At 46.2% G+C, this 21588-nt stretch overlaps 2 protein-coding genes across 8 annotated transcripts in view; one reads left to right on the top strand and one right to left on the bottom strand.

Moving 5' to 3' along the window:
• RBM10 (RNA binding motif protein 10) overlaps nt 1-10215 on the bottom strand; it is a 30205-nt gene extending 19990 nt beyond the window's left edge. For 5 of the 7 annotated variants that reach the window (XM_058714610.1, XM_058714613.1, XM_058714611.1 and 2 more), the window contains exons 1-2: nt 9826-10215; nt 7679-7820 (exon numbers count right to left, since the gene is read on the bottom strand). In XM_058714610.1, the coding sequence (XP_058570593.1) occupies nt 7679-7820; nt 9826-9895 (212 nt within the window). In that variant the 5' untranslated portion in view covers nt 9896-10215. Of the gene's footprint in view, nt 1-7678; nt 7821-9825 lie in introns of those variants that run through there. The other 2 variants (XM_058714614.1, XM_058714617.1) reach the window with 2 other exon arrangements.
• Nucleotides 10216-10551: 336 nt separating this feature from the next.
• Nucleotides 10552-12944, top strand: NDUFB11 (NADH:ubiquinone oxidoreductase subunit B11). Its single transcript, XM_058714618.1, has 3 exons — nt 10552-10891; nt 12411-12541; nt 12718-12944. The coding sequence occupies exons 1-3, from the start codon at nt 10685-10687 to the stop codon at nt 12842-12844; spliced, it is 465 nt and encodes a 154-aa protein (XP_058570601.1). The 5' UTR covers nt 10552-10684; the 3' UTR covers nt 12845-12944.
• The last annotated feature ends 8644 nt before the right edge of the window (nt 12945-21588 follow it).

The following is a 21588-nucleotide window of genomic DNA, read 5'->3' as shown; positions in this document are numbered from 1 at the left end:
ATCTGCCCTACTGATAGCACTGTATAAGGGGGCACATGGTATCAACATGGTTAATCACTGGTGATGCTGACCTTGATCATGTGGCTGTGGTGGGGTCTGCCAGGTTTCTTCACTGCAGTTTCTCTTTTTCCCTTTCTACACTCTGTTCTTTAGAACTGAGTCCCTAAGACTAGCCCACACTCAAGGGGTGGGGGGGGGGGAATTAAGCTTTGCCTCCCAGAATGGGGAGTATCTACATATATTATTTGGAATTCTTCTACATGGAAGATTTGTGATAGAACGTTTCTAATGCAATATATATGCAGAAGTCCAAATGTTTGACAACACACTGTTGGTAAGGCTGTATGGGAAACAGGCACTCTCCTATTGCTGGTAGGAGTGAAAATGGAACAGTCCCTACGGAGGAAAATTTGGCAATGGCTGGCAAAACGAAAAACCTACCCTCTAATCCCCAATTCTCCCGGAAATTTAATGTACCAATACACTTGCACACATACAAAAACATCATTCAACAGAGTTCTATTTATAACAGCAGATGACAAGAAACTTACAAGAGTCAGGAAAATTCTGTTAAAAAAAAAGACTAATGAGGGGGAGAGGAGCCATGCCAGATATTAAAATATATTATATACAAAGGTGGCAAAATTGAAGCACAAATGGACGGATCAGTGAAATGGAACAGAATCCATACTATACAAAAACACACATGGAAATTCAGAGTAAGCCAAAGGTTGCATTTCAAATGAACAAGGGGAAAATGGATTAGTCAATAAATACCAGTTGCAACAACTGTCTGGCCCAGAGATCAGCAAACTACAGCCAGTGGACCCAATCCAGTCACCTAAATAAAGTTTTCTTCAACACGGTTATACCCGTTCACACACATATTGTCTGTGACTGTTTTCAGCCGAGTAGCTGTGACAGAGACCGTGTGGTCTGCAATGCCAACGATATTTACTATCAGGTCCTTCACAGAAATTTAAGAAAATAAAATTTGTTCATCTACCTCACTTCTTATACCAAGTAAATTCTGGATGAATCAAAAATTTAAACCCCTGAATAGAACCCGTAAAAACATTAGAAAGAAAACAGAAGATAAAAGTTAATCACCCCAAGAATGGGGAAGGCCTTTCTAAGCAAGACAAAACCCTGAAGTCATAAAAAAAAAACAACAACTGATAAATCTGGCTTTGTAAAAAGTTAAAAATATGTTTAAAAATACCATAAACAAATACACATGTCACAAAGCAAGCATGGTAAAATATTAACGGTAGAATCCAGTGGATGGGTATAGAGGTATTCACTATGAAATTCTTTCAACGTTGTTGTGTTTGAAATTTTGTAATAAGATACTAGAACAACACCATAAAGCTCAAAGATAATTAACAAACGGGGAAAATAAAACGTTTTCAGCTATCTGGTTGGTTTCCAGTTTTTCCCAATTTTTCGTTCATTTATTCATTCAACAAATATTAAAGTAACATTTGCTACGCATTGAGCACTGTTCCAGGTGCCAGGGATACTGCTGTGAATAAAATGAAGTCCCTGTCCTCGTGAGCTTGCTCGGAACCCACAATTTTTTTTTATGATAAATGCCTGGACAAGAAGTAGCTGGTGTGAGTGGTGTATGTTTAAGGTTTTTGGTACGAGCAATATGTCTTCATGTTTGCTCACCACAGTTATCCCTCAATAGTTGAACTCTAGTCATCAGAATTTAAGAACTGAACAGAGCTGAATAAATGTTCAGGTGAAATCCTGAACTGTGACATTCAGCATCTAAGCCACATCAATTTGCGTATCGAACTCTTGCTATCTAAACTCGGGAACAGAACGGATTTGGACAGTAAAAGATACTTTTCATTGGCCACAGAGCACTTTGACTACACACCTTCCAAAGACAGAGCCTGTTCACAATGCATTTCTACGAAGGTGGACTGAACCACGTGAGGACCTCCACAAAATGAATATATTTCTGAAAAACATAAACTGCCAAAATTGGCAAAAGAAGTAGACAAAACCATCATCAAAAACTCAGGCCCTTTTAAAGCTGAGTTTTACTGAGCATTCAAGGGACAGATAATTCTTGTACATGTTCCTCCAATAAAGAGAGAAATGGCAAAAGCTGCCCAAATCATGCCATAAGGCTATGTTGGCTCAATGTCAGATGAATACTAGAGAAGGAAATCATAGGACCACTTTACTGAGGGACACAGATGCAAATATCCTAAATGATACAGCATCTAATCAAACATAACTTTTATTTAAAAAAAATTTTTTTAATGTTTATTTTTGGGAGAGAGACAAAGTGCAGGTGGGGGAGGGGCAGAGAGAGAGAGAGAGAGAGAGACACACACACACAGAATCTGAAGCAGGCTCCAGGCTCCGAGCTGTCAGCACAGAGCCGGATGTGGGGCTCAAACTCACAAACCGTGAGATCATGACCTGAGCCAAAGTCAGATGCTTGACCGACTGAGCTACCCAGGCACTCCAAGTAGAAATGTTTTAAAAACACAGATATGAGGGGGCACCTGGATGGCTCAGTTGGTTAAGTGTATGACTCTTGATTTTGGTTCAGGTCATAATCTCACAGCTTGTGCGTTCCAGCCCGCATCGGGCTCTGTGCTAACAGTGTAAAGCCTGCTTGGTATCCTCTCTCTTCCCTTCTCTCTCCCCCACTGCCCACTCTCTCTTTCTCTCTCTCAAAAATAAACTTTTAATAAAATGAAAAATAAAAACACAAATATTAAAAAATAATTTTCCTGCCAAAATTTCATGAATAAGCCTCAGAAAAACTCAAATTCAGAAACATCTACAAAGCAAATGATCTGTACTCTTAAAACATATCAAGGTCACAAAAGAAAAAGAAAAACCAAGTACCGAGGAACAGTTCCAGATTAAAGGGAACCACAAATACAAAGGAGCTCCATGCAGTGCACGATCTTGGATTAGATCCTAGTCTAGGGAACAAATGCAATAAAGGACAAGGGATGACATCTGAATATGGACTTTTGTCCTTGGTTCGTTCCAAGGTTTGGGCACCAAAATAAAAATACGAATGTGGACTTTTACAGGAAAGTATTATAACAATGTTCAATTTCCTGATATTCGTAAGTGTACTGTGGTTATGGAAGAGAGAGTCCTTGTTCTTTTTGGGTTTTTTTTAGATTTTTTAAAGTGTTCAGTTATTATTTTTGAGAGAGAGCGAGCATGAGTGGGGTAGGGGCAGAGAGAGGGGGGACAGAGGGGCTCGAACTCACGAACCGTGAGATCACGACTTGAGCCAAAGTCCGACGCTTAACTGACTGAGCCACCCAGGTACCACGAGAAAGTCCTTGTTCTTAGAACATACGTGTAGTACATAAAGGTCATGTCTACCACTAACTCGTATGATTCAAAAAGAAAATGTTGTCTATATATAGATAAATGGATATATATTTGTATTGAAGGGGGGGGAGAAAGGGATGGGAGGAAGAGAGAGATGGTGAGGCATGTAGGTAGGTAAAACGAGTGTGGCAAAATGTTTACAGTTAGTGGTTCTGGGTAGATGATATAAAGGAGTTTACTGTACTTGCAACTTTTCTGAAAATTGGAAATTTTTTCAAAATAAGAAGTTAGAAACATACACACCATGATTGAGGAGGGTATACCTCAACAATGGCAAGGATATAATTTATTTTTTTAATTTATTTTTATTTTTAAATGTTTATTTATTTTTTGAGAGTGAGCAAGCAAGACAGGGAGGGGTAGAGAGAGAGAGAGAGGGAGAGAGAAATCCCAAGCAGGCTCTGTGCTGTCAGCGAGGAGCCTGACACGGGGCTTGAACTCACTCACAAACCATGAGATCATGACCTGAGCTGAAACCAAGAGTAAGACGTTCAACCAACTGAGTCACCAAGGTACCCTGGCAAGGATGTAATTTAATGTGATTTATGAAACTGACGGGCAGATGGAAAAAAAAGGATGTAATTATGAAGTTGAATTCTCATTTCCAATCAATCTTGGCAAACGAAGATTAGAGAATTTTCTTGCTTTATTAAAGGCTATATTTTAAAAGCCTACAGCACACATCCGATTTGATGCCTAAGCAGAAAGGGCTGCTTATTGGGCCAGGAATGAATGCCTATCTGCAGGTGCCCTTTATGAGAAAAAAAATAAACTGTATTGTTTAAGCCATTATTCTTTGGATTTTCTGTTACAATCTGCTAAAATGAATCTTAATTTGTGCACCTAGCATCACTGACACTATTTAGTGTGGTACTTAACTAAAGTCCTAGACAACGTTGTAAGTGAAGAAAAAGAAGTTAAGTGACAGAGTTGATTTGTATACAGCACGACCAACTGCTTACTTAGAAAGACCATCAGAACCGACAATGAGTAATTAGAAATAACAAGAGAATACAGGGATAAGAGAACTTACAAAAAATCAACAGCTTTCCTCTACCCCAGCAAACACCAGCTTGGAAAATATAAAAGAAAGTAAGATGTCCATGAAGACTACTGAAGCACGTAGAAATTATGCAAGACTTGTGTTTTCATTTATTCAAATTTGTATGTTCTTTAAACAAATTTTAAAATATTCTCCATTCATGGGGCGCCTGTGTGGCTCAGTCAGTTAAACATCTGACTTCGGCTCAGGTCATGAGCTCACGGTTCATGGGTTTGAGCACCCATTGGGCCCTGTGCTGACAGTTCAGAGCCTGGAGCCTGCTTCGGATCCTGTGTCTCAGTCTCTCTCTGCCCCAACCCCACTTGCACTCTGTCTATCTCAAAAATAAACATTAAAAAAATTCAAAATAAATAAACATTAAAACAAAATTCTCCATACAGGGCTTGGATGAGATTACCACTTAACAAAGATGACAGTTCTCCCCAAATCAATATATAAATACAATGCAATCTCAATCCAAAAAAATTTTTTAAATTTTTTTATATCTATTTTTTGGGGAGAGAGAGCAAGCTGGGGAGGGGCAGAGAGAGAGGGAAAGAGAAATCCCAAGCAGGCTTTGCACTGTCCGCACTGAGCCCGATGCGGGGCTCGAACTCATGAACCATGAGATTATGACCTGAGCTGAAAACCAAGAGTCAAACGCTTAACCAACCGAGCCATCCAGGCACTCCTCAATCAAAATTCTTGAATGTTTTTGAGGGACTTTACTATCTTTTTTATATAGTTTCCACAAATGGCTAAAATCAACTTTGATAAATAAGGGAGCAAAGTGGGAGCTACGTAAGAGATTCTATAAAGCTGTAATGATAAAAACAGTAAGGTTCTGGCATGAGAATAAGCAAATAGACCAATGAAACAAATCAGATCACATAAGACAGATCCATGTATATGAGGGAACTTGAAATGAGACGAGGTACTCCAAATCAATAAAGAAAAAAATGGACTATTTAAAAGGCGGTACTGGCGGGGCGCCTGGGTGGCGCAGTCGGTTAAGCGTCCGACTTCAGCCAGGTCACGATCTCGCGGTCCGTGAGTTCGAGCCCCGCGTCAGGCTCTGGGCTGATGGCTCGGAGCCTGGAGCCTGTTTCCGATTCTGTGTCTCCCTCTCTCTCTGCCCCTCCCCCGTTCATGCTCTGTCTCTCTCTGTCCCAAAAATAAATAAAAAACGTTGAAAAAAAAAAAATTAAAAAATAAAAGGCGGTACTGGGAAAACTGCCCACTATATGGAGGAACACAAAACCAGAACATATCTTATATCATATTCAGAAATGTACTCTAGATGGTATTAAAGACTTGAATGCGAAAGGGGAAACTAGAGAGTGCAATCTTTGTGATCCAGAGGTAGGAACAGAGAAGATTCTGAAAGCACAGATTGTAAGACCAAAAAAAAAAAAAAAAAAGATGAATTTTACAGGTATCCATGCTTTTTTTTATTTAAAAAATTTTAATGTGTATTTTCCATGCTTTTTTTTTATTTAAAAAATTTTAATGTGTATTTTTGAGAGAAAGAGTGCGAGCAGGGGAAGGACAGAGAGAGAGGGAGAGACAGAATCTGAAGCAGGCTCCAGGCTCCGAGCTGTCAGCACAGTGGCCAACGCGGGGCTCGAATCCACGAACCTAACCGTGAGATCATGATCTGGGTGGAAGTTGGCCGTTTAACCGACTGAGCCACCCAGGCGCCCCCAGGTATCCATGCTTGAGGGAATCATTAAGTAAAAGGCAACAGGCACACCCGAAGGTGTCCTTGGGACCAATTAGAAGAAAAGCACTAACATACACATGGCAGTAGAGGCAGATCTTAAAAATGCAGTCAGTGCCGAGTAATACAAAGTTCAGAAAACAAAATGAAAACCTTAGCTCTCTGCCATTTGTGTAAACTGAAAACACAGACACTGTGCTACCTATTTTAGAAGGATACGTTTTGAAAAGGACAGAGCAGCTGCCTACAGCTATGGGAATTGGAAATAAAAAGGAAAAACCAAATATGGCAAGAGAAGGCTCCGTACTGACCTACGATAGGAACCTACCGAAAAGGTATGATTCACTCAAACCTCTGCAGTTGAGGTCCTTTGAAAGCCAGAAGACAGACGATGGCTTTAACTGGTTATAAAGTCTGAAGCAAGTATGTCACCTACTCAAACTCAGAAACTGCCAGAAGAGCATTTCAGTGAATACAATCCCAAACTGAATGCTTTCAAAAGACATTTTTTAAGCAGACTGAATAGCACTAGATGATGACCACATCACAAATTTGGGCTTACTTTTCAGAAAACATTTTTAAAGGGGGTAGTGGAAGAAGAAACCTTTTGTAAGGCATTTAAAAAAATTATTTCCTCCATGACTTTTTATAAATCTACTTTTTTTTTTTTAAATCTACTGACTCTTAATAGAGACTTTCTTGGGAGCATTAGGTCTACTTTCCTATGCAATCTTAAAATGTCAAGAATAAGTCATCTGCATTAGAATCAACTGGAGTGATCCACCAGGATGGTGAGGGCATTTTACAAAGTGCCTCCTTTCCTGTTCTACTAGAGTTTAAAAATAACCACACGAAGAAAATAAATAAAATAAAAACAACCGTACTAGAGTGTTCCATTCCAAGACAAGTATCACACAAGCTTTAGCCCACCCTGTCCCTGAAGTCTCCTGCTATCTGACCTGGCTTGCCCTATACTTGTCCGGCACAAAATTCCTGACTCTGAGGGCATCACTCCCGTTCATTCCTCCAACCCAAAGCTGCAGCCCAAGCCTCTCCCCTGATAATCCACAGGCCCTTACAAGCCACCACCACCCATCTGCCACCCACCTCTGCTTCCCCTCCTGCAGTGGCTGTCCACACCTTGGTGAATGGCACCATATACCTCAGTTACCCAAAATGGAAACCTGAGCTTCAGCCTCCATTCCTCCCTTTCTCTTGATCCCTTTCCAACTTCACAACCATGGCACCTATAGAGCTGTTTTTTAATCACTTGTAAAACTGTGTGGTCTCCCTTGTGAGACCCTGAGTAAGAAGGCTGCAATCTTATCTGTCTCATTCACCACTGCATTCCCAGAGCCTAGCACAGGTCCTGGCTCACGACAGGTGCCAAGTAAATGTTCGCTGAAAAGAAACCAATCATCTGCTGCACTGTTTCCTCTGCTCGAAAGCCCCCTCCTGGCACCTTCCTGGATCAATTCTTTATATGGGGATAAGCCTAGGATGCTTGGTAGGGGTGGGAGTGGGTAACTCACCGTCTTTCATACTCCATGTCCTGATAGGGCCTGCGGGGGCTGCTGGGGCCCCTCCTCAGCCGCTGGCTCCGTTTCACTTCCCAGCCACCCCCGCTGCTGCCACCATGATCTGCCAGCCTGGGTGATGCCTCCTGCAGGGACTCTGGAGAGAGTGGAAGGAAGAAAGGGGTCAAGGCAGTTGGGGCCTCCTTGAAAAACCCTTGCTCGCGTGGCTCTCTGCTGTCCCTTAGCCCAGGGACATTATTTCCCAACTTCCTAGTGTTCCTATGGACCAGGGTGGGAAGGCAGCCCCTACCTGGCCTGCTCCTTCCTCTCCCCACAAACGTGAGGCTAGAACCCACCACCCTAGAAATAGCAAGGCCAGGGGCACCCAGCTGGTTCAGTCAGTAGAACATGCAACTCTGGATCTCAGGGTTGTGAGTTCAAGCCCCATGTTGGGCATAGAGCTTACTTAAATAAAATAAAATAAAATAAAATAAAATAAAATAAAATAAAATAAAACAAAACAAAACAAAACAGAAAAAGCAAGGCCCTCAGCAGAGAGGAAGCATCCTGCAGAGAGACTTGGTGGTGCCACCTATTCTGTGATCAGGGCTTTGCCATCTGAGACTGGTAGATGAGACCGAGCCTGGAGCTACCTGCCCAGGGGGCTCTCAGTGCTGGATGACCTGTCTGAGGTCAGGCATGTTAGGCTGGGAGGCAAGACCTCACAATGGGAGTCCTAGGCACCCACCAGGCTCCTTCCATGCCCCCCCACTCCCCTCTCAGTGCCATTGCATCCTCCCAACAAGATGTTGGCTGTGCCCTACAAGACAGCAGGAGATCATGAAAGGCCCAGAGGGTAAAGGGGCTAACTTGGCAGTGAGACAAATGCCGCCTCCCCGGGCTCCTGGCCAACGCAGCTTTGGCCCTTACTCGGCAACTGGCTCAGCCTCCAGCCCTGTCTCTTATGTGCAGCCAGGTCCCAAGGTGGTTCTCTCCCTAGGGCTCTGCGCCCAACTTATTCAGAGGCGAAAGGAGTCCTTTTGAGGCTGTTTCCAACCACTGTGCTGTTCTGCTGGGATGGAAGGGCAGTCGCCTCACCCAACCCCCAAGCCTGCCATGAGAACTAAGTAAGTCCTGTGAGCCACGTGACCTGGCCAGGGGTCACCAAGAAGTATCCCAGAATCTTCAGGCCCCACCCTCTGAGCAGGAATCAGGCAAAGCCAGGCGGTAACAACACTTGCCCAACACTACGTTGCCACCACACCTTTCCTCCATGTATACACACAACCAATTTTCCCTTCCTCCTCAAGCCACAGGGAACCAGAGTTACCTGCTCCCAGATGGATAAGAGTTACGATCACAACCAGGGGTCCCAGTGGATGCGAGCCAGATAGAAAACCCTCAGTAGACTCTGGCAAGGAGGTCAGAGTCACACACCGGTATCCACGACAGATAGCGACCAAAGTCACAGACACCAGCCCCAACTAACTACGGGCCAAAAATCACAAGACAGGAACCCACAACGAATACCAGCCATAATCACACACTGAGGCCCTCTTTCAAAAGATGAGCGTCAGAGTCACAGACCCGAACCCCTTCTAAAAGAAGTGGCTATAAGTCATGCACACATTCCTTGCACTCCCTCCCCACCTAGCAAGTGGGTTAGGGCCAGTCGCAAGACGACTCCCTATGGATAAGGATCCCTCCCCATGGATAAAGACCTGAGTTACAGCACGTACTCCAAGGATAAAGACCAGAGTCACACGGACGTCTGCCCTCCTCTCCCCCCCCCCCCAAGAATAAGGACCAGAGCCGCAGAATACTCCCCCATAGACCGGTAAGTACCCAAGTCACACAGAGCAGACAGCACACCCTCTCCCGTATGCATAAAAACATGGGCCTCCCCACGGATAAAGTTCGGTGTTGCAAACAGCCACAGAAGCCCACTCAAATCAGTCCCTCCCTTCCCCCAACCCGCGTGCACCCATCCTGTGCCCCAATCGCGCACGCGCCTCCGTTCCCAAAACGGGGGGGGGGGAGAGACACCCCCTCCCGAGTTCAGGCCATGCACGCATCTCTCGGTCCCGCGCGTGGCCCAGGCCCACGTCCCGCAGTCCGCCCACACGCCTCCTCTCCGCACCCGCCCGCCCCCGGCCCCTTACCTCCGCCCCCACGACCAGCGGCGACGCTCACCTTCTCGGCCCGGGCTGTCAAGGGAGGGCTCCCGGACATCACCTCTGCGCGCCGCCACCTCCTCCAACTCTCCCAGCTCAGCCGGGGCCGGCCCGCACCAGCGTTAAGTCTGAGGCTGGAAGCAAGAGGGCGGAAGAGCGGGGAGGGGAGAAGCGCCAAGCGCGCTACCCTCCCCAGGAAACCCACTGCCGCCTACTCCCAGCCGGCCGCAGTCACCAGCACAAAATGGCGACGACGAGAAGGGAGCCGGCGCTTCGACCACCATCCACCTACTAAGGGAGCGCGCTCTGGTCCGTCTCGTCTATTGGTCGCCGGCTGCCGACGGCCAGCCCTGGTCGGCTCTGATTGGCAAGCATATGCCACCTCCCCACTCTCCGTGCGAACGCTCGCAAGTTGCAAAAAGGAGTAGCTATTGGCCAATCCAGCGAGGCCCGCTCTTTGGAAGCTTGGCTTCCTCCGAAGATGAAAGACAAGCGGAAGCTCCGCCCCTTTACCCAAAAGACCGAGGAAATCTCCGGGCCACTGACTGGGACCCGCATCCATCCAAATGTCAACGCTTCCTTATCAAGGAAATGGGCAGACCTCTCAGCCGTAAATTCCTTAGCCTGACCGAGAGGTTAAAAAAATGGTCGCTCCCCTGAGGCCAGGACAGATGGAGGGAAAGAGGGCTGGCTACTCAGCACCTGGCCACATTTGAAAACAAAATCCGGACTTGGGACTTATTTAGTGCGGTGGGGGCGGAGCGATAATTGTCGCGCTCGGGCCAACTGCAGCTGCGCAGAGTCGCATTTCCGTCCCCGCCCCTGAGAGTCTGTAGAACAATCTGCCATGGCGGCCGGGCTGTTAGGTTTGTGCGCTCGCCGCCTTTCGGCAGTAGCGGCGACGCGAGGGCTCCCGGCCGCCCGTGTTCGCTGGGAATCCAGCTCGTCCAGGGCTGTGATCGCCCCGTCGGCTGTGGCAGGAAAGCGGGCGCCGGCACCGACTGTACGCTGGCAGGAGGACCCAGAGCCGGAGGACGAAAACCTCTATGAGAAGGTGAGAGGGAGGGGGCAACGGGACGCCAGAAGGGTCAATCGGGGGCCGGCGGACGGGGCGCCTTAGAGGACGTTTTTAGGCGGCTGAGAAGTGCGCTGCTGGCGAAGGCCTCAAAGACTTGGGAACTTTGCCTAGATTGATTTTCTTCTTTAGCCCCTGGTAATCTTCGGTTCAGGGCCAGAGGCGAGATTGGCCTCGTTTTGCAGACAGGTAATCAAACCTGAAGTGGGCAGTGCTCAAAACACGTTAGAAGCAATATAGTACAACGGTAATAATACTGAACACTGATACGGGGTTTGCTCAGTACAAGTGCTTTAAACACTTTACGTACCTTATCTCATGTAATCCTCAAAACAGCCCTGTTTGGAAGTAGGGACTATTTAGCATACCCATTCTACAGATGAGGAAACTGAAGCCTAATGATATTAAGCGACTCGCCCAAACTCGCATGGCTGAATACGTGGCGGAACCGGGTCTGCTGTGCTGTGTGGATAGCGGAGACTCAGAAATCAGAATGCCACGGTTGGAATACAGGCGCTGACAGTTATTCATCTTTGTGACCTTGGACAAGGCAGCTTAACTCCTTGGTGCCTCTTTGTAAAGTGGGGAAAGTATTAAGACACCTTCTAGAAAATAAAATACTACATCTGCCTCATGTAATTAAATGAGTCACAATGCTCAGTACAGCACCTGGCCCTTAGTATTCAGCATTAGAAGATGTTAATTATTATTGTTACTTTCCACCTTGCTGGGATATTGTGAAGTTTGTGTATGGTACACTTCATCAGTACTAACCTCTGGCTTGGATATATAGGATATATAGATGCATATTCATTTATTCATGCATTTTGTAGATAAGTATGGAGGGCCTGCTGTATGCCAGGTGCAGTTCAGGGCCCTAGTGTGTTCAGCAGTGTGGAAATTGGATAAAGCCCATGCTCTCATAGAGCTTATATAATGGAGAGCACAAAATAAACATGTAAAATATTTGGAAACGGTCGTAGTGAGTATGTAATGATAAAAAATAATGTGATAGGATCTGGGGAGATTCTACCTTGGTAAATTAATAACTGCTAGAAAGTGAGTTAAGCAAGATAAGTAGATGGAGAGTGATTTGGGGGTAGGGCAAAATTTTAGCAGGTGAAGCCATAGGAAATTGGCACTATTCAAGCATTTTTAACCTATAAAAGTGGCAATTTCCCATAGTGTGAGACTGGTAATGGATAAGGCGACTAGGGAATGCCTCCTAAGGGAAGTAATTATGAAGCCAAAACTTTGAACAAGGAGACAGATCTAGCCGCGACAAGATATGGGGGGAAGGCTTTCCAGGCAGAGGGGATAGTAAGTGCAAAGGCCCTGCGGTAGCAAGGAGTTTGACAAGTCCTAAGACTAGAAAGAGGAATTAAAGAAAGGAGAGATTGGTCTGAGGTGAAACTGGAGACCAACTTATGCAGGGCCAGCATAAGGTTTTGTGGAGCCACAGGAAGCTCTCATTGACCTCTTCTTCTTCTTGCCACAGAACCCAGACTCCCACGGTTATGACAGAGACCCTGTTACGGACGTCTGGAACATGCGGGTCGTCTTTTTCTTTGGCTTCTCCGTTGTCTTGGTCCTCGGCAGCACCTTTATAGCTTATCTGCCTGATTACAGGTGCATGGGGGTGTCCAAGAGAGTGGGATGGGTGGGAGCAGATGCAGGGGTGGAGGTTGAAGGGGACTGTGCCAGGAATCCTGTTCCTTGTGCCAGTGGGGAATAGGCGAGGACTAAGATGGGGATTGGTGTCCAGTGTGGCTCCCTCATGTCTACCCCCTTGCTGCTGCCTCCAGAATGCAGGAGTGGGCCCGCCGGGAAGCTGAGAGGCTTGTTAAGTACCGAGAGGCCAATGGCCTCCCCATCATGGAATCCAACTGCTTTGACCCCAGCAAGATCCAGCTTCCGGAGGATGAGGACTGACCAGTTGCCAAGTGGGGCTTCAGAAGCATCATCTTCTCAACGCCTGCCTGTCATTCTGCCCTTTCTTCAGAGCACCTAATTAAAGGGACTGAAAGTCTGACTGGCTGGTGTTGGTTTTGTTGCAAGGAGGGGATGTGAGAATGGTGGTTTCAGGTCTTCACAGGCCACTGCAGCCTGTTTTGGAGTATTCTGGGGAACACCCACCCTAAAACTTAGTGGCTTAACACAATTTAGTATTGTCTTTCGTGGTCCTGTGGTTGACTGGGCTCAGGCAGGTGGCTCTTCTTGGGACCTCAGGAGGTTGCAGTCAGATGCTGGCTGGGGCTGGAGGCATCTGAGGGCTCAGCTGGGATAGACATCCAAGATGGCTTCTTCACTCACATGTCTGGCTCTTTGATCTTCCGCGGGGCTTCTCTCTCCAGCAGGATAGCCTGGGCTGCTTCTATGGTGCCTCAGGGCTCCTCTGGATGGGGGTGTAGCCTATAGGAAAAAATTGATGGCAACCATCTTTAGAGAAAAGCTACCACCCTGGGACCTCCTGTGTTAGAAGAAGGGTCAGGACCACCAGGGATCAAGGGTGGTGTGTCAGAGCAGGGCTTTTCTATTGCTGAGGATGAGTGTTTGTCTCCCTTGCTACCTTCTCTGTTTCCCTTTGAGCTTTGGGATTTCCACCCGTCTTCTGTCTAGGTGAGTCTGGAAGCCTCTCTCTTCCCTTCTGTCCCTGTCTGGGTGGTCTCTAACTCCAGATGCACATCTCATCTCTGTGTATGCATTTGTGTCTTTGTCTGCCTGCTCCCCTCCTCTCTCCTTTCTCTCTCTCTCTCTCTCTCTCGCAGAAAGTCTGCCCCTGCACATTCCTTCTCTGGAAATATGCTGTCTCCTTCTGCTAGGGTCTCATACTTTCAGGCTTTCCGCATCCTTAGGGGTCTAGAAGATGGAGTGGGAGACTTGCCCTGGCTGTCTGTTTCTTTCCAGGGAGTCTCTCCTAAATCCCTGTTAAGTGTGGACATCTGGGCTCCCCTTCATGCCCCTGGCATCTCTGCCCTCTCTTCGGTGGCCTCATTCCATGCCTCATACTTTAGAACTCCCAGATTACATGCTCATTGCTACCATCTCTGCGCATGTGCCTGCTTGGGACTTCAGAGAATGCAGAGCCCCCAGTCCCTGGCTACCAGAAGAAAATCTGGCTTTGATGGACCCACCGCTAGAGGTGATGTCTCTACCCCTAGCTACTGAGTCTCAGGAGGAGCCTTAGTCCACTGGCATGTGGCTAAGGTGGGAGCAATGTCCATATGAACCTTCCTGGAAGTGAGCAATTTCACTCTCTGAGTGCTTTGTTGTGGGACCAGTCTCCCAACCTGAGGATAGGTCCCCCAAAGTAGAGAATCCTAACGTGTCAAGGGAGTACCCTCCACCTTCCCAGCCTGCAGTTACTGGGACCGCAGAAGGGCAAGGGCTGTGTTATCCTAGCCACGAAGTACCTGAGTATATCGGAGTGATACTCCCTATAATAAATGCCAGCCTGTTGCTGCCATACCCTGCCCTTGGCCCAGAGAACATATCCCCCCGAACTGACCCCATCCAGGATGGAAGTCCCACGAGGGCAGGTGTTCAGCCATGTCAGTTCACTTAGAGCAGGGATGGGTACGGTATATGTTTCGGAGATGTGGTATTGTTACCTCTGGTGTAAGTGCCCTGCCCCACCATCAAGGCCCTTCAGGCTTACAGCCACGGTGGATGAGCAGATGAGCACTTCCAGTCTTCCCAGTCCTTCCTCCTCATCAAGCTCCCAGGCTCTCTAGAAACCTCTATTCTGGTCAAACAAGGGGCTGCACTTAGACTAAATCCTAAAACCCATGCCCTTGTTCCCCTTTCTGATGGCAACAATACCACCTTCCCCCTCCCTCGTTGGGGCCCAGCCACCCTGGCCACCTCAAAACTTTTTTTAAGTTTATTTATCTTGAGACAGAGAGCATGAGCAGGGAGGGGTGGAAAGAGAGAGAGAGAGAGAGAGAGAGAGAGAGAGAGAGAGAGAGAAAATCCCAAGCAGGCTCCATGCTGTCAGTGTGGAGCCTGATGCGGGGCTCGAACTCACGAACCATGAGACAATGACCTGAGCCAAAACCGAGTCAGCTGCTTACCCAACTGAGCCACCCAGGCGCCCCTCAAAACTTGTTTTTTTAATTTTTTATTTATTTTTGAGACAGAGAGAGACAGAGCATGAGCAGGGGAGGGGCAGAGAGAGAGGGAGACACAGAATCTGAAGCAGGCTCCAGACCCTGAGCGGTCAGCACAGAGCCCGACGCAGGGCTCAAACTCACAGACTGCGAGATCATGACCTGAGCTGAAGTTGGATGCTTAACTGACTAAGCCACCCAGGCACCCCTGTTTTTTAAGTTTATTTCTATTGTTTTTGAGAGAGAAAGAGAGAGCCAGCTGGAGAGGGGCAAAGAGAGAGAGGGAGAGAGAGAATCCCAAGTGGGTTCCGCACTGTCAGCGAAGAGCCCGCCATGGGGCTTGAACTCACGAACCGGGAGATCATGACCTGAGCCGAAATCAAGAGTCAGGTGCTTAACTGAGTGAGCCACCCCCAAAACTCGTGTTTTATCCACTCAATTAAAATGTACATACAACCTTCAAAGCTCATTTACTTTTTTATTTATTTTGAGAGGGGGGGAAAGGGTGAGTGGGGGAAGGGCAGAGAGAGAGGGAGAGAGAGAATCCCAAGCAGGCTCCACACTGTCCGCCAGGAGCCTGATGTGGGCTCGAACTCACGAACCGTGAGATCCTGACCGGAGCTGAAACCAAGAGTCGGAGGCTTAACTGACTGAGCCACCCAGGTGCCCCAAAGCTCATTTACTTTTTACAAACTGGACACTCCGATGTAACCAGCACCCAGGTCAAGAGAGAGAACATGAACACCAGACACTGCCTTCAGGTCCACCCCCCAACCCCACCCCTCTCCAAGGGTAACCACTCTCCTGACCTCTAACAACCTAAGTTAGTTTTATCTGGTTTGGGACATCCATATAAGTGCCATCATACACTTTTATGTCCAGCTTCTTTCATTCAGCATGATGTTTGTGAGATGCAGCCGCACCGGTATGTAATCAGAAGTTTCACCATTTTCGTTGCTATAATCATTTCTATTGTATGAACAGCCCGCACTTCATCCATTCCAGTGTTGATGGGTACATTTGGGTAGTTTTCTATGTGGGCCTATTAAGAATAATTCTGTGACCGTCCTTGCATACATCTTGTTATTGTCGTATACATCTTTTGATGGATAGATGCACTCATTTCTCTTGGGCATGTACCTAGGAACGGAGTTGCTAAGTCATGGGGTAAACATGTGACCGACCAGCTTTTGTAAATCACGGCAGTTTTCCAATCTCCACTTCGCCCAGCGGTGAAGGCCACGTCGTGGCCACTGCCCAGCGCTCTCCATCATTTTCCCTGGGCCCTCAGGTGGGACATCTCTAAACTGTGTGTTCTCCACCGGCCTCCAGAACTCCGCAGTGGGAATGCGCTCATTACCCACAAAGCCACATTGCTTACTAACAGTCTCCGTTGGCTGCCTTCTCTCCTTTGCCCTGCCAGGTTAGCGAAGCCCGTCTCAGACAATTCTGGACTGCAGAAGGGGCCTTGCTTACAGTTTTTGTCATGGATCACCTAGGAAATAAAAACAAAACATCTTACCAGATTCACAACCGTCACTGATAGCCATAAGCACCCCAGAGTAAACTGATGACAGTCAGAACTCTGAACTTTAAAATGTGTTGAGGGAAGGGGCACCTGGGTGGCTCAGTCAGTTGAGCATCTGACTTCAACTCAGGTCATGATCTCATGGTTTGTGAGTTTGAGCCCCGCATCAGGCTCGCTGCTGTCAGCGTGGAGCCCACTTGGGGTCCTCTCTCCCGCTCTCTCTCTGCCCCTCCCCAACTCATGCTCTCCATCAAAAATAAACGTTAGGGGCGCCTGGGTGGCGCAGTCGGTTAAGCGTCCGACTTCAGCCAGGTCACGATCTCGCGGTCCGTGAGTTCGAGCCCCGCGTCAGGCTCTGGGCTGATGGCTCGGAGCCTGGAGCCTGTTTCCGACTCTGTGTCTCCCTCTCTCTGCCCCTCCCCCGTTCATGCTCTGTCTCTCTCTGTCCCAAAAATAAATAGAAAACATTGAAGAAAAAAAAAAAAATTAAAAAAAAAAATAAACGTTAAAAAAAATAAAACATGTTGAGGGAAAACTAATCGGTGGAAGGATCCAATGTTCTCAACAAAATGTGAACCTGCGAATTTTGACCCTGAAATATTAGACTTGGTGAAAACTGGCCACAAACGAAGCACAGAATGACAGGAGCTACTCATTCAACAAATATTTACTGAGTGCCTCCTGGGTGCCAGGCACTGTTATAAGCAGTGGGGACACAGCAGGGAACATAAGATTCAAAATTCCCTGCCATCCTAGAGCTTCTGTTCCAGCAGAGGGAGACAGACAATAAACAAGGCAACCAGTTATGTTTATTTGTATGTTGTGAGATGGTAAGTATACGTTAAATTTAAGGGGGGGATCGGGGGGCACCAGACTGGCTCAGTTCGTGGGGCAACTGACTCGATCTCTGGGTCGTGAGTTCAAGCCCCACATTGGGTACAAAGATTACTTATAAATAAAGAAATAGATAAATTCAAGGGGGATCAGGAGTGTAAGGTGACAGAAGTTTGTATTTAAATAGAATAGTCAGCTTAGACCTTATTGAAAAATGATTTTTAAAAAAGATGATTTTTTTTTTTAAGAAAAAAAATGTCAAGGAAACAATAGATAAACTACACAGATGTGACAGCATTTCTGGTGGAGGGAACAATCAGCACGGTCCCTGAAGCAAGAATGTGCCTGAGCTGTTCAAAGAGCAGCCCGAGACCAAGGAAGATATCTGGGGCAAAGCTATTATTGCCAAAACATGACACAGATAAGAAAATGGATGCATAGATCGAATCATCATTGTAAAAGTTAACCCGAAAATGATTCATCCCACTGAAAACAATTTCAGAAAAATTAAAATAGCCCAAAATTGGCTTTGGGTGAAGTGCACCTCTGTATGACATTGAACAAGGAATTAAATTGGCTCGTAATTCACTCTAGGGCAAATTTTCTCAATAGAAATTCATCGGAGTGGTATAATTGCAAGTTTAAATGGCTCTGTAAGCAGAGCCAAGTCAGTTGTGTATGAGTCAGAGGAGTGAATCCAGGGCCAACCAGGATCCAGGCAACGCAGCTTGGAATTCACCGTCATTGGAAGGGTTCAATCACTCACTCCCTCACGTATTCATTCATTCATCTATCCCACCAATATTTACCAAGTGCCTACTGTGTGACAGGGGCTACAGCAGTGAATAAAACAGGCACACATCTCTGCCCTCTAGGGGCTGACTTCTATAGGAGACATAATAAATGTAAAGAACAGGGGTGCCTAGGTGGCTCAGTCAGTTAAGCATCCGACTTTGGCTCAGGTCATGATCTCCCAGCTCGTGGGTTCGAGCCCTGCGTCGGGTTCTGCGCTAATAGCTCAAAGCCTGGAGCCTGCTTCAGATTCTGTGTGTGTGTCTCTCTCTGCCCCTCCCCTGCTCATATTCTGTCTCTCTCTCTCAAAAATAAATGTTAAAGGGGCGCCTGGGTGGCGCAGTCGGTTAAGCGTCCGACTTCAGCCAGGTCACGATCTCGCGGTCCGTGAGTTCGAGCCCCGCGTCAGGCTCTGGGCTGATGGCTCGGAGCCTGGAGCCTGTTTCCGATTCTGTGTCTCCCTCTCTCTCTGCCCCTCCCCCGTTCATGCTCTGTCTCTCTCTGTCCCAAAAATAAATAAAAAACGTTGAAAAAAAAAATTTAAAAAAAAAAATAAATGTTAAAAATAATAAATAAATGTAAATAACAAATTTGAGTAGTGCTAATTGCTAGATCAATAAGTAAAATGTATAAAATATAGTGATAAATGTGAAGGAGAAAAATGAAGCAAGAAAGGGTAGAGGGTGTGTGTGTGTGTGTGTGTGTGTGTGTGTCAATTTTAGCTGGAGTGGCCAAGAAAAAGGCCTCACTGAGATAGCATTTGAGAAAGACCTAAAGGAAGTATCTAACTGAAGAGAGAACTTTGAAACAAGAGCCATGATTGCCAGTCATAGTGGTTAAGGGCACGGATTCTTGAGCCAGACTGCCTGGGTTCAAATCACAGCCCCCTCCATACCAAATGTGTGACCTTATGTTCCCATTTTACTCTTCTATCAACTGGGGCTAAAGGCATTAACTACCTAGGGATATTGAGAGGATTAATCTGAGAGTGCTTATAACATTGCCTGACATGGAATAGGTGTTTGTAAATATCAGTTGAATGAATGAATCCTCATTAACATTAATGTAGTGACCGTGGAAGTTTTAAATAAGTGCCCTAAGAAGTGAAATCGTGGCAATCATGGTTTTGGGAATGTTTAGATTGTGGACTCGAAATAGAAGGCGGTTTTGGATCCCTAGCAGTTACTTCTGGGAGGCTTGGGGTCTGGTATGGAAAGCGGAGGTTTCTGAAGACGAGGCTTGAAAAATGACTTAAGGCCAGTCTGGGTCGTTGGGAGTAGTGGTCAGAAAAAGTGGCAGGATTCTTGGAGTCAATCATCTCAAAGGCAGAGAGGGTTTGGGGAACTCTGCCAGGGTCAGAATGAGGACCCAGGGTCTCAGTTGAAGTTTGGGGGAAGAGCAGCCACGGATGAAGGCTGTGGGGTGCCAATTACACATACATCTCCAGGGGACTAGAAATGCTGTAGTCTTGTCCTTTTATTCTCTTTCCAACTCCTTTCCCTCCTTCAAGTCTTTGCTAAGTATCAGCCTCTCAGAGAGGACTCCCCTTTTTTAAAATCTCAATTCCCCCTTGCTGTTCATTCTCTACATTTGTTGTTGAGTATTTTTCCCCCTCCACAGCACACACAAACCGCGTTGGGTTTGGTATGCGCGGGCGTATGTGGATTCAAACAGATTCCATCTAAATGAAAAACACTCTCTGCACACACTTTTCAGCTTCTGCTTCTGGCAAGATTCTAAGTCATATCAGCCTCTGGGCCATCATTCTTCTTACCTGGAACTGCTTTCTCCCCTTTCCAGAAAAATTCCACTTGCCCTACAAACGTGGCCTCTTTGTGGGAAGCTTTAATTTTGACGAAAAAACAGCAAGCTCAGAGGTGTCACTTTGGGATCTGAAAAAGACATTTTGATTAATAAAATGTACCTTTGTTAGTTTCAAGTCTATTTTGTCTGATATATATATAGCTACACCTGCTTTTTTGGTGTTACCATTTGCTTGAAATTTTACCAAACCTTTGTCCTCAGTCTATGTATGTCCTTAAGGCTAAAGTGAATCTCTTGGGTTTTTTTTTTCAATCAGTTCAGCCATTTGTCTTTTGATTAGAGAATTTAATTTATTTACATTTAAGGTTAATTATTGATAGGTAAGGATTTGCTATTGCCATTTTGTTCATTGTTTTCTGTTTTGTAATTTTGTTGTTCTGGTGCTTGTAAATCAGTCTGTTGTGGTGCTTTGATGTCTTTTGGTATCAGTATGCTTTGACTTCTTTATCATGCTCTTTTGTGTAATTACTGTATGTTTTTCCCTTGTGGTTACCATGAGGATTACCTAAGTTATCTTAAAATTATGACAACCTATTATAAGCTGGTAAAAACCTAACCTCAGGGGCACCTGGGTGGCTCAGTTGGTTGAGCAGACAACTTTGGCTCAGGTCATGATCTCGCAGTTCCATCTCGCAGGGTCTCTTTTTAGAGCCTGGAGCCTGCTTTGGATTCTGTGTTTCCCTCTCTCTCTCAAAAGTAAAGAAACATTAAAAAAAACTAACTTCAGTAGCATTCCTAAACTTGACACTTTTACTATTCTTCCCCCCTCACAATTCAGATTATTGATGTTAACGTTTATATATTTTATATATTGTGTAATCAATAACAGATCATAATAGTTATGATTTTTGTCTTTTAACTTTTATTTTATTAAAAAAAATTTTGTTTAATGTTTATTCATTTTTGAGAGACAGAGTGTGAGCAGGGGAGGGGCAGAGAGAGAGGGAGACACTGAATCCAAAGCAGGCTCCAGGCTCTGAGCTGTCAGCACAGAGCCCAACGCAGGGCTTGAACTCCTGAACCTCGAGATCGTGACCTCAGCTGAAGTCAGATGCTTAACCGACTGAGCCACCCAGGCACCCCTGTTTAACTTTTAAACCAGGGTTGTAAATTACAGTACCACCATGGCCATATTACAGAATCTTACAGAAAACACAATTACAGAAAATGTAAACATATTTTTTAAAGAAGCACACACATGCACACACATGGGTAAAATTTCCTATGCTGGGATTAAACTCAGGCGGTCTGAATGAAGTCAATTCCTAAGAGCTAGATGAGACCAGCGGTGTTTTGGGCCGCCCCCCAGGTCTTTGCGTTCCTTAGAGTGGCTGTTGCGCAGACTCCTTGCCCCACTACGCACTTACAACGCTGTCTCACTGTCTCCCTTCCCGGGGACTGAACACTACACCTTAACGGGACCAGCGGACAGAAGCCGGGCTGGGCTCAGAGCCTCTTCGCAGGTTTGCCTGTCTCTGTGCCATTAGCTGCTCAGGAAGAGGCAGAGCCAGTTGTCACCGAACTGTGGGCCAGTGACAGTCCTGGGGTTAATCAGCTGTTCATCAGAGCAGCTATGACACCTTTAGAGG

The sequence above is a fragment of the Neofelis nebulosa genome, chromosome X (assembly GCF_028018385.1).
Source record: "Neofelis nebulosa isolate mNeoNeb1 chromosome X, mNeoNeb1.pri, whole genome shotgun sequence".
Classification (NCBI taxonomy): Eukaryota; Metazoa; Chordata; class Mammalia; order Carnivora; family Felidae; genus Neofelis; species Neofelis nebulosa.
This window is presented reverse-complemented; position numbering and strand designations above follow the sequence as displayed.

Bases quoted from the DNA above. Each gene is read 5' to 3' on its own strand.
- NDUFB11 (XM_058714618.1), top strand. From the start codon at position 10,685: ATGGCGGCCGGGCTGTTAGGTTTGTGCGCTCGCCGCCTTTCGGCAGTA. The intron at 10,892-12,410 runs GTGAGAGGGAGG...TTCTTGCCACAG, and splicing joins ACGAAAACCTCTATGAGAAG to AACCCAGACTCCCACGGTTA. The intron at 12,542-12,717 runs GTGCATGGGGGT...TGCTGCCTCCAG, and splicing joins GCTTATCTGCCTGATTACAG to AATGCAGGAGTGGGCCCGCC.